Source organism: Pecten maximus, chromosome 19, assembly GCF_902652985.1.
Source record: "Pecten maximus chromosome 19, xPecMax1.1, whole genome shotgun sequence".
Classification (NCBI taxonomy): Eukaryota; Metazoa; Mollusca; class Bivalvia; order Pectinida; family Pectinidae; genus Pecten; species Pecten maximus.
In genome coordinates, this window is record NC_047033.1 from 24,974,542 (window position 1) to 24,988,147 (window position 13,606).

Here is a 13,606-nt window from a genome sequence, read left to right on the forward strand (position 1 = left end):
TTAACCGATAGACATTTAATGTCATAGAGTTTCTACTAAAATGTTTAAAATATGAATATTTTTTCTTAAAACATACACATGGCAATTTTTGACAGGAAAAGAAGCACTAGCTCTGCTATGGAGATTTGTCCTATATAAATGATGGACATGAAACAACAATGAAAAACGATGGATAAAGGGCTATGCTGGCCGGCTGGCTGTGTACGTATGGACTATCTTCGCCTACCAGGCTGACTGCAACTTTAGCAAACTGCGTTTTCGCATTTCGATTATTTTTATCAAATAAATTTCTGACAGAGTTTATTCAAATCCTTGTTCTACATATCTAGAATTTAGTCGTCACCTCACTGGTATTAAGTAACATTTATATAATTTTCAAATTTGGAGGTAATACAATGTTTTTCGCCAATCATAATCATCACAGTTTGTAGAACGTTTTGGTGACCCAGAGAGTGTGGCTTACGTCATTATCATCGTAGGAAGTAATGTAGAAAAGTGGAATAACAATGGTACGAAAACACAAACTTATAAAAAATTCTGACAGATTCGTCACATTTCAGTCATTAAAGATAAATGCAGTCGACTTAGGATAGACGAGTTATAGACATTTACAGTCCCATTTGTTGACGAAAGGGACATCTGCATTTCAAAAATTTGGACGAGTTAGACACATTTATAATCCCTATATGGTGGACGAGTCTACAGTCAATATTTTTGGGACATTTCACGATTTTGGACAGTTAGAAACATTTCTAGTGCCTATCTTATGGACGAGTTAGACACTAACAATTCCTTTTTTGTGGACGAATAGGACATCTGCATTCCACAAATTTGGACGAGTTAGACATTTACAGACCAAGTGTTTTGGACGAGTTAGACATTTACAGTCAACGTTTCGTGTACGAGTTAGACATCTGCATTCAACTTTTTATGGACGAGTCACACACCTACAGACCAAGTGTTTTGGACGAGTTGAACACCCACAGTCCACGATTTGTGGACGAGTTAGACACCTACATTCTTCAAGTTGAGGACGAGTTATACAGTCCCTATTCCTGTTCTAGTAAGACAGACATCTCGTCCCAATTTCAAGGACAAGATAGACAAACACATCCCTTTAATCCCACGAGCACCTAAACTATGGTAAACTAAATTCTTATCTTTCATTTGAAATAATTATTAACGACCAATTTACGAATATTATCAAACATTGATGAGAGAGTGAAGCGAGACGCGGCCATGTTTGTTGCAGTCAAGCGAAACAGGATTCGTACACACGACCATCACCAGCACCGACCTTTAGAACGCCCATCTGTTACGGACGAAACACTTTATTGCTTAATATTCAAAAACATGCGTTAGACGCACCACAATATATCTAATTACTTATATACGCTAGTGTTATACAAAAGATGAATAGTTGACGCATGCGCATTGTTGTCAGCCATACATCTACATGTTAAGATATCAAACAGAATAAATTATGCCAAAAATATTCAAATCTATGTAATATAATCAATTGCATTTCTAAAATATACAATTTATAGCTACTAGTAAGTAAGGCACGGTTGATATGGTAGTAATGACGTTGTTTGTATGACAGCAGACGATACCATTCTAAAGTTTTTTGTCCAGTAACCCCTATTTACACCATTTAGACTGGAATACCATAATCTTCTGTAGAGTAACAAACCCGAATGGCTAGTAATTCTCCGCAAATCTAACAATAAATATTTTTTAGAACCCCGTACAAAATGAAATTACGTTTGTATTTGCTTTTAAAGAACGTTCCTTTAATATTTCACATGGATTTATTTCAGAAACCTTGATATTATTTTGAAGTTATCCAAATTGGAGTTGATTTAATGTTATAAAGTATTTAGTTGAAGCGGATTTGGGAAAATGTAAATTACAATACTTCGCATCACTTTGATATAAACTGCCATACCAACCTAAAATGTTAATATCTGGCAGCATACGCATCCCTACTAAACTATACAGGTATTTACATACTTCAATCGCACACCTTATCACAGAGTTCTAATAATAATAATAATGATAATGAAATTACAATAGAGTTCAATGGTAGTCATTGCATACGGACATTGATAGTTGGTGACGTCATAAGCGGTCTCCGTCACTACAGACGACATTTCCCGGTATGCAAAAGTCATGGATCAAGTTTATGTGTGCTTTTACTGTACATTGCCGTACATAATACGTCCAAATGTTCACAAACACAGATATGTTCCATGGCGTCTGGTTAATATATTAATATCGTTCTATATACCTTCCGGTACATCGTGGTGTCTATTGCAAACGTATGAGAACTTCTCATAAACATCTGTAAATATCTTTCGTACTTTCGCACGTTTCACACAAAACGTCACAACACCAGATAAATCTGCATTTACAATTTTCCCTAACATGGACTGTCTCTTTCTCGTAACCCCTGTTGCAGCACAAGAGGTCGCAGCCACCTACGCCCATGGAAGTCGGATCACATTGCCTACCGCGCGTGCCCAATGAACCGTGTTTCCGGTTCCGCTTACAGAAATTTGGTGACGTTTCTGAATAGATAAGGTCAAGGTGATTCTGTGGCTTTATGGTATCCTCCTCCGGCTGAACACCTTTCCCGTCATTTGTCCCTATCACTTTTATTGCCCCATCGAACTTCTCCTTTAAAGAAAGACCAACCTGGCGAAAAATGGGCATTTTCAGCCAACATGTTTTCAACGTGCAGGATCCGGAGAGACCGTGGCATTTACACTCAGGGCGCATGTCACCCTTAACGGCCTGTGGAAACAAAAAATAAGTTTGTTAATATTTCATATATTTATTTCAGACCTTTAAAATCAGAACACATAACCTTTGCAACCTCTGTAGCGGAACAGACCTGTTAAGTTTCGTAATGCGTGCGTGTAATAGCGGTTTTAAAATGCGGACATCCGGAACTCCTCTTTTTTAACCAAGGAGTTCCGGATGACAGTGCGATTGTGTTAAATGATGTGATGTCGGACACAAGTAATACCATACTGTTGTGTCTCATTAATTTATAGAGGTCAATAAAAAAAAAAATTATGAATGAAATTACCTTTTTTTTTTTATTTAGGACACTTAAATATCTATTAACATGTTAAGCTCGAAATGGCTCCTACTTGGGTTTCTGCATAGTTGTCACTATAAACTGACTTGATTGTGTTAAAATTTGACATATTTTTCGACAGGACGTAAAGAATTTGTTTCCTCAGAAAAAGTCGGTATTGCATGCTTTTATCTTGATTTGAGAGTTTTAAAACACGGATAAGATTTCTAGATGTCACAGTGAATGCATTCCGCAGCAGGCCCTCAGACGAAATATTATTGAATATGCAGCACCAATCAAAGGAATTAAAATACCTGGTACTTTAGATGTTCTGTGTTATGAGTGCGATGATAAGGATCCTTGAGAGTGTTTGAACATTCTGACTGGCTTTGACAGAGTGATCAAAAGGCCTATCACACTCGCCTCTTACCGTGAACAAATACTGAAGTAATGGGTGGGAACTGTATCGTGTGTAAGCAATGTAAATACGTTATGTATACATATATAAGTGTAGGAGTTATCTACCTTACGACATAGGTAAATCATCTGCCTTACCATATAGGTACATTATTTACCTGACAATACATGTATATTGCCTTCAATACCATATAGGTACATTATTTACCTGACCATACAGGTGTATTTTCTACCTGACCATACAGGTGTATTATCTACCTGACCATACCGGTGTATTATCTACCTGACCATACAGGTGTATTATCTACCTGACCATACAGGTGTATTATCTACCTGACCATACCATACAGGTGTATTACCTACCTGATCATACAGGTGTATTATCTACCTGACCATACAGGTGTATTATCTACCTGACCATACAGGTGTATTATCTACCTGACCATACAGGTGTATTATCTACCTGACCATACCATACAGGTGTATTATCTACCTGACCATACAGGTGTATTATCTACCTGACCATACCATACAGGTGTATTATCTACCTGACCATACAGGTGTATTATCTACCTGACCATACAGGTGTATTATCTACCTGACCATACAGGTGTATTATCTACCTGACCATACAGGTGTATTATCTACCTGACCAAACAGGTGTATTATCTACCTGACCTGCAGGTGTATTATCTACCTGACCAAACAGGTGTATTATCTACCTGGCCTGCAGGTGTATTATCTACCTGACCATACAGGTGTAGTATCTACCTGACCAAGCAGGTGTATTATCTACCTGACCATACAGGTGTATTATCTACATTACCATACATGTGTATTATCTACCTGACTATACATGTGTATTATCTACCTGACCATGAAGGTGTATTATCTACCTGACTATACAGGTGTATTATCTACCTGACCATACAGGTATATCATCTACCTGCCCATACAGGTGTATTACTTACCTGACTATACAGTCAAGTGTATTATTTGCCTGACCATACAGGTGTATTATCTACCTGACTATACAGGTGTATTCCCTACCTGACCATACAGGTGTATTATCTACCTGACCATACAGGTGTATTATCTACCTGACCATACAGTCAGGTGTATTATCTACCTGACAATACAGGTGTATTATCTTCCTGACCATACAGGTGTATACCCTACCTGACCATACAGGTGTATTTTCCACCTGACCATACAGATGTATTATCTATCTGACCATACAGGTATAGTATCTACCTGACCATACAGGTGTATTATCTACCTGACCATATAGATGTATTATCTACCTGACCATACAGGTGTTTTATCTACCTGACCATACAGGTGTATTATCTACCTGACCATATATGTGTATTATCTACCTGGCCATACCGGTGTATTATCTACCTGACCATACAGATGTATTATCTACCTGACCATACAGGTATAATATCTACCTGATCATACAGGTGTATTATCTACCTGACCATACAGGTGTAGTATCTACCTGACCAAGCAGGTGTATTATCTACCTGACCATACAGGTGTATTATCTACATTACCATACATGTGTATTATCTACCTGACTATACATGTGTATTATCTACCTGACCATGAAGGTGTATTATCTACCTGACTATACAGGTGTATTATCTACCTGACCATACAGGTATATTATCTACCTGCCCATACAGGTGTATTACTTACCTGACTATACAGTCAAGTGTATTATTTGCCTGACCATACAGGTGTATTATCTACCTGACTATACAGGTGTATTCCCTACCTGACCATACAGGTGTATTATCTACCTGACCATACAGGTGTATTATCTACCTGACCATACAGTCAGGTGTATTATCTACCTGACAATACAGGTGTATTATCTTCCTGACCATACAGGTGTATACCCTACCTGACCATACAGGTGTATTTTCCACCTGACCATACAGATGTATTATCTATCTGACCATACAGGTGTAGTATCTACCTGACCAAGCAGGTGTATTATCTACCTGACCATACAGGTGTATTATCTACATTACCATACATGTGTATTATCTACCTGACTATACATGTGTATTATCTACCTGACCATGAAGGTGTATTATCTACCTGACTATACAGGTGTATTATCTACCTGACCATACAGGTATATTATCTACCTGCCCATACAGGTGTATTACTTACCTGACTATACAGTCAAGTGTATTATTTGCCTGACCATACAGGTGTATTATCTACCTGACTATACAGGTGTATTCCCTACCTGACCATACAGGTGTATTATCTACCTGACCATACAGGTGTATTATCTACCTGACCATACAGTCAGGTGTATTATCTACCTGACAATACAGGTGTATTATCTTCCTGACCATACAGGTGTATACCCTACCTGACCATACAGGTGTATTTTCCACCTGACCATACAGATGTATTATCTATCTGACCATACAGGTATAGTATCTACCTGACCATACAGGTGTATTATCTACCTGACCATATAGATGTATTATCTACCTGACCATACAGGTGTTTTATCTACCTGACCATACAGGTGTATTATCTACCTGACCATATATGTGTATTATCTACCTGGCCATACCGGTGTATTATCTACCTGACCATACAGATGTATTATCTACCTGACCATACAGGTATAATATCTACCTGATCATACAGGTGTATTATCTACCTGATCATACAGGTGTATGACCTACATCACCATACAGTTTTACATTGTCGATATTATCCTAAAGGTGATATTTTAGTTTAAACAATATCTTATTTTATTAATTTTCCAATACTTTCACACAACATCAAAATATAAATCATTTATACATATAGGACTTGATAACAAGCGAAAAGCCTATACTAATTCCTTTCCTATTTTACCTACCATACGACCGGCGTCGTTGTTGTGAAGTTGTATAATTGTCGTTATGTCGCCTCGTCGTTTTTTCTTCCTTGCATCCATGAATTCTTTGGACTTTTTGTAGCCGAACTCGACGTTATCCCCACACCCTCCCCACTCCCATTCCCCGTCGGTAGTGATGTCCTGTATGTCATTATCACATGTACACTGCAGCAGCTTCCCCATACTGCACGCCTCCGTCACAGCATACACCACCCCTGCTGCCGTCACCGCGTACACGAAGGCTGATTCACGTGTGTCTGAAACAAGAAAACAATAACTGTTGTTACCTATATCATGTCACACTGTTATTCACTTACCATTGGGCTGGCCAATATATATATATACAAATATAAACTTACATTGTATCTTGGTTTAACAACAATTAAGAAATAACTTGTTTGATTATATATCAATCACTCGTGTTAACCCTGATTGAAGCGCGCGCGTAGTCTTGCTGCGGGATAAAACTAAAGTACCCGGATAAAACCCACGTGATCCCACAGATAAACCGCATACCAGTAATTGATAGTAACACCTTTGATACTAAAACACAGCTATACGTTTGTTAGTTTGTAAACATAGATAGAGTAAATGATAAAAATGATGAAAATTTATGATATACTCATGGAATATATTTCCATCATTACAGAACAATTATAACAGATTCTACCATGTTTGCTATGTAACGCCAGTTTTGATTGGTTTAAAACCATGTATTATTTTCCAATAACCCACGCTCGTGCCAATAATACACGGTCGTGAGTCACGGCTGTTACAATTTTATATATCTAATATTCACCCGTATTATGAAAGGTTACTATAGCCGAGTGGGCTAATGGGTTAGTCTTTCAATAATTTTTATCAAGACGCGAGTTCGAATCCTACGGAGGCCCCCCTTTTTTATCCTTTTTTTTTTTTATTTTCAAAATCAATGCCATGTGATAGATGCTCTTTTCGTAGTACTGTATTGCCTGTATATTTCATCAACAAATAATGCAATACTCAAGAAATAAATTACAAGGTTTTCTCGGGGTTTCTTTGCTGTTTTTCTATTACAAAGAGGTCGATCTCAGAACTAAACAGTACATGGTAGAATAGAAATAATCAACTTTGACTCGTGTATTGTTGCAGGATATACAACTCGGACTCGGATATTTTGCAATTTTAATTAATAACTGCGGCCTTCGTTATTAATTTAATTGCAAAATATCCTCGTCCTCGTTGTATATATCCTGCAACAATACACGAATCATCGTTAATTATTTCTTAAGTATTTCGCTCGTCACAGGATACACGTCACTTTTCCAAAACACAAGCACATGATAAAATTACAATTACTGTTGTATTTGATTTGACAACCTTTGTAATGTTTATTATCATTATACAACGATGAACATTGATAATGCCAGTCCCTCACGCACGGCGTGTAGTCATTTGTATTTGTGAATGAATGACTCCCGTAGCGTAGCACTGCCTTATCACAAACTGAATGCAGTGCGATTGAAATGCCTCCGCGAAAAAAAACAAACGTTTGGAATAATATCGTTTAAGTTAAATAAAATTCCAGTAAACTTTTTTTTGCTGGAAATTTGGAAAGAACGAGCAGAAGACAAAGAAATTGACAAAACAAAAGCTATTTAAAGAAGAAACTATTTTGTTTTCGTTATCGAAGGAAGAACTTGGATTTCTTTTTGTGGCTGCACTTTTCGTCGGATTTTTTTTTTTCTAAAATGCCATTTAATTTAGGCATTGCTTCCTACAAGTATTGATGTTGGGAATGTGTGTTGTAACTCCCGTCTAATGTAAGAGCAAATGTACAGCGTAATACCATCATAAAGGCATAGCCATGTTTTATGTAGAGACTAAAACCATGCTAGTAATATTGTCTTACACACATCAAGACTTGTACGAAAGTAGGCTGCGTCAAACAGGAAGCAACTCTATTTTTCAAATCATTTTTATGGCTACATTAAATCTGTGGATTTGAGGTTGGTAAACTCGAAATCCCGACGCCTCATGACGTATTTCTAAAAACCCCGGGTACACACACATAACGACTTACAGAGCCAAGCGGCCTAAGCCTCCTTAACGACATTACTTCCTGTTTTCAACTGCTTGTAAAGAATTCCAAAAGTCGATGTCAGTTCCAACCTAACCTCACCGACATAATTCGAACCTTACTGGATTTTTTTTTTTTTTTTTTTTTTTTATTTTGAGATTCTTTTGAAAAAAGACCATGAATTTCGAATGATGGTTTAGGTTTTGGTTTATTTTGTTTAACGTCCTATTAAGCATTGATGTCATTTTTTTTTAGTTTCATCGGCGTATGAAACAAATTTTGTTTGCAAACTGTATGAATCCGTGTCGCGTAGCGGATTCTCACAGAAGTTTGCAAACAAAATTTGTTTCATACCCGATGAAACTAAAAAATAATTGACATCAACGCTTATAATTAATTTTTGAAAATGATTTTCTAATTTAAAAAATGTTTTATGTACAATTTTACTGGTTTTAAATGGGATTTTTCTCAAACAATACGCAACGTCAATTGTCGTATTGTGACGTCACATTTTTCGCGCCATTCTCGGAATTTCTTTCAAAGAAGAATGAAAAGAATCTTTCGACCAATCACATTTGAGATGAAAAAAAAAAAAAAAAAAAAATTCAACAGCCAGGGTATTTAAGGACGTGCAATGTCTGAAGGTGGAGGAAAGCCGGAGTACCCGGAGAAAAACTACCGACGTACGGTCAGTACCTGGCAACTGCCCCACGTAGGTTTCGAACTCTCAACCCAGAGTTTGAGGGCTAGTGTCGGATACTTTAACCACTCGGCCACCGGGGCCCCAATTTTAAATGAATAAACAGGGATTCCTATTTTTCGTAATATTTCAATATCTCATATTGAGACATTCTGGACATTCGTCCACATTGAATATCCAAGATGCTCCAGGTATTTGATTCGCTAGTATACTTGAATTTTAGATAAAAAAAATAGCAATGACTAGTTTACGGGGGCTGTCCTATGATACATAAAGGCCGGAGTATTATCTTTTTATATACATGACAGGGTTTGAAATGAGATTAATCCTTGTACCATCTAAATATTGTGATATATTGAACCTTTTTAAACACCATGAAATAATCATAAAAAAGCCTGATGTATATAAAATTTCAGTCGTAATTTCCAGATCACACATTAACGCTGAAAAGGAAAAAGGAATAATTATTATGTATGGATTTGAGTCATCCTGACGTAGACAAATTGTATATTTAAAACGATTATCAATCGGTATTTTATCAATGAGAGATGTCTGCTTTTTGAACGTGTCTAGTGGATTAAAATCTTACAGCAACTGCTGTTAGACATTCTGAAGTGTCCCCTCTGGTGTCAATAGACACGACACATTTCCCCGTCACATCAATGTCACATGAACGCTTAATCAAACACCAAACTGGTACGTTATTTCAAGATCAACGATGAACACGAGTCCTTAAACAGCAGGGAGACATTCTTTGAAAAACATAAATTCTTTAGATTTGTAGATGAAAAAAGTCGTCATAAAAACCAGGTAATGACAGAACGTAACGGTTTAGCTCTTCAAATTACAAGATAAGTTAGCCCAATCGGGAAAATGCTGAAGTTTGCAAATGATGCATTTGAAAGTCGTTCGTCCCATTAGGAGTCGGTAACCTCAGATATGAATACCTTCAGAAAACTGTGTGCGTCTTTCGCACAGGAACATGACAAACACTCTCAACCTCGACGTCCTTTGATTATCATAAGTGCCCTCAGTTTATGAATGACATCCACGATCTACATACCTTTGAATTTGTATTTTGATACATTTTTAAACGATATTTAACGAAATGACGCACCTGAAACTTACATCGGGGGTGGGGTGGGGTATTGACGTCACACATGATCCTTGTAAGGTGTTGAGGTTTTACCAAACCCTACTGTCCAAACACCAAATCAAACTCTCTAACATGTATACCAAACCAGTGGCGTAGGAAGCGGGGGGGGCAGGGGGGGGCAATTGCCCCCCCCCCCCCCCCCCTTTTTACAGTGGGGGGGGGGGGGGGGGGGGGGGGGCAAACATATCTTTTTGCCCCCCCACTTTTTGACATCCAAAATCTAAAAAAAGGGGAAAAAACACGAATTTATATATTCATTTCGATAAATATCTGTATATTTTCGAACCGATAATGTTTTCTTGAAGGCAACGATAAAAACTTTATCTTGTACATCCGGAACATTCCGACTTTTATACTAGTATATCAATCCTCAGACCTGTGTGTCGGTCGTCTGCACTAGCCTGGTAAGTCAATATTTATATCTTAATACGAAATTTTGCTTAACTTCATCACATAGTTTCAATAAGTTGATGATAATTTGTGAAGTTAATTGAGTTCATAATGAGAACAAGACAGAAACACAACATGAATAAGAATGCGCGGTTTTAACGTGAATCGAGTGATACTATTTACCAACAGGTACGAGGAAATACAAAAAAAATCGGCTCGCGCCTACGGCGCTCGCTTTATCACTAAATTACTACCCCCCCTTTCGATTGCAGATCCACAGGGGGACTTTGCCACCCTGGTACCCGCTTGGCGACCCCCAAACCTCTCGCAAAAAGGGGAAAAAAATCGGCTCGCGCCTACGCCGCTCGCATGATCACTTAATTACTGGACCCCCTTTCGAAAACTCCTGGATCCGCGCCTGATCCCGAATGATTGGAAATGTGCTATATTTCATTTTCCGCGGAGGGCTTAGACCCCCTTGAACCCCTATCAGGGCGTTGCCCTGGACCCGCTGGGCGGCCCCTCAGACACCTCGTTGAAAAAAAAAAAAAAATCGACTCGCGCCTACGGCGCTCGCATTATTACTAAACTACTGGAAATTTCGAAAATCCTGGCCGGGCCTGGTGATTCATGTTTAGCTATAAATAATATATCCTGATTTGCGTAAATAACATATTTTGTACTACATAAATTATCAAAATTATCATGGGATGTTGAAATGATAATTATTGGCTAATTTTGCGGAGATGGCATACGATTTGTTTAGTGCGTAAAATTTAAGGTTAAAAAAAATTTTGCCCCCCCACTTTTTGACGACTTCCTACGCCACTGCAAACGTCTTGACCGAACGTTCACAGTTTCTAGCTGACAATGTAAGGTGAGTGATGAGCGGACAAACAAGAGGAAAGGATGAGATGAGCGATGATACGAGCGATGAGTGGAGCGATGAGAGGAGCGATGAGAGGGAAATTATCTGTATTGCCTCCAAAGTTGAGGAGTACAAACGAAATGTACTTTGTTCGAAAAAAAATATATTTAATAACAATATGGTGGTGTATAAAATATATAGGACGATTTCTGTGTGATTTATATAAAGAACGGTGATGTTGTTTATATAGGGAACGATATACGGTGGTGTTGTTTATATAGGGAACGCTATACGATGATGTTGTTTATATATAGAACGGAATACAGCGATGTTGTTTATATAGAGAATGCTATACGGTGATGTTGTTTATATAGAGAACGATATACGGTGATGTTGTTTATATAGAGAACGATATACCGTGATGTTGTTTATATAGAGAACGATATACGGTGATGATGTTGTTGATATTAAGAACGATATACGGTGATGTTGTTTATATAGAGAACGGAATACGGCGATGTTGTTTATATAGAGAACGGAATACGGCGATGTTGTTTATATAGAGAACGATAAACGGTAATGTTGTTTATATAGAGAACGATATCCGGTGATGTTGTTTATATAGAGAACGATATACGGTGATGTTGTTTATATAGGGAACGATATACGGTGAAGTTGTTTATATAGAGAAGGATATACCGTGATGTTGTTTATAAAGAGAACGATATACGGTGATTTTGTTAATAAAGACAACGATATACGGTTATGTTGTTTATATAGAGAACGATAAACGGTCATGTTGTTTATATAGAGAACGATACACGGTAATGTTGTTTATATAGAGAACGATATACGGTGATGTTGTTGATATAGAGAACGATATACGGTTATGTTGTTTATATAGAGAACGATATACGGTGATGTTGTTTATATAGAGAACGATATACGGTAATGTTGTTTATAAAGAGAACGATATACAGTAATGTTGTTTATGTAGAGACCGATAAACGGTAATGTTGTTTATATAGAGAACGATATACGGTGATGTTGTTTATATAGAGAATGATATACGGTGATGTTGTTTATATAGAGAACGATATACGGTAATGTTGTTTATATAGAGAACGATATACGGTGATGTTGTTTATAAAGAGAACGATATACGGTGAAGTTGTTGTTGATATAGAGAACGATAAAGGGTAATGTTGTTTATATAGAGAACGATATACGATGATGTTGTTTATATAGAGAACGATATACGATGATGTTGTTTATATAGAGAACGATATACGGTGATGATGTTGTTTATATAGAGAACGATATACGGTGATGTTGTTTATATAGAGAACGATAAACGATAATGTTGTTTATATAGAGAACGATATACGGTGATGATGTTGTTTATATAGAGAACGATAAAGGGTTATGTTGTTTATATAGAGAACGATATACGATGATGTTGTTTATATAGAGAACGATATACGGTGATGTTGTTTATATAGATAACGATTTACGGTGATGATGTTGTTTATATAGAGAACGATATACGGTAATGTTGTTTATATAGGGAACGATATACCTTGATGTTGTTTATATACAGAACGATATCCGGTGATGTTGTTTACATAGGGAACGATATACCGTGATGTTGTTTATATAGGGAACGATATACCTTGATGTTGTTTATATCAAGGACGATATACGGTGATGTTGTTTATATAGGGAACGATATATCGTGAAGTTGTTTACATAGAGAACGATATACGGTTATGTTGTTTATATAGAGAACGATATACGGTGATGTTGTTTATATAGAGAACGATATACGGTGATGTTGTTGATATAGAGAACGATATACAGTGATGTTGTTTATATAGAGAACGATACACAGTAATGTTGTTTATAAAGGGAACGATATACGGTGATGTTGTTTATATAGAGAACGATATACGGTAATGTTGTTTATATAGAGAACGATATACGGTAATGTTGTTTATATAGAGAACGATACACG

At 37.1% G+C, this 13,606-nt stretch overlaps 1 protein-coding gene across 2 annotated transcripts in view; it reads right to left on the reverse strand.

Moving 5' to 3' along the window:
• The window catches only part of LOC117317763 (protein Wnt-6-like), a 116,369-nt gene continuing 102,763 nt past the window's right edge, over nt 1-13,606 (reverse strand). For both annotated transcript variants that reach the window (XM_033872690.1, XM_033872691.1), the window contains 2 exons: nt 6,402-6,676; nt 1-2,796 (listed from right to left, as the gene is read on the reverse strand). In XM_033872690.1, the coding sequence (XP_033728581.1) occupies nt 2,335-2,796; nt 6,402-6,676 (737 nt within the window). In that variant the 3' untranslated portion in view covers nt 1-2,334. The remainder of the gene's footprint in view (nt 2,797-6,401; nt 6,677-13,606) is intronic.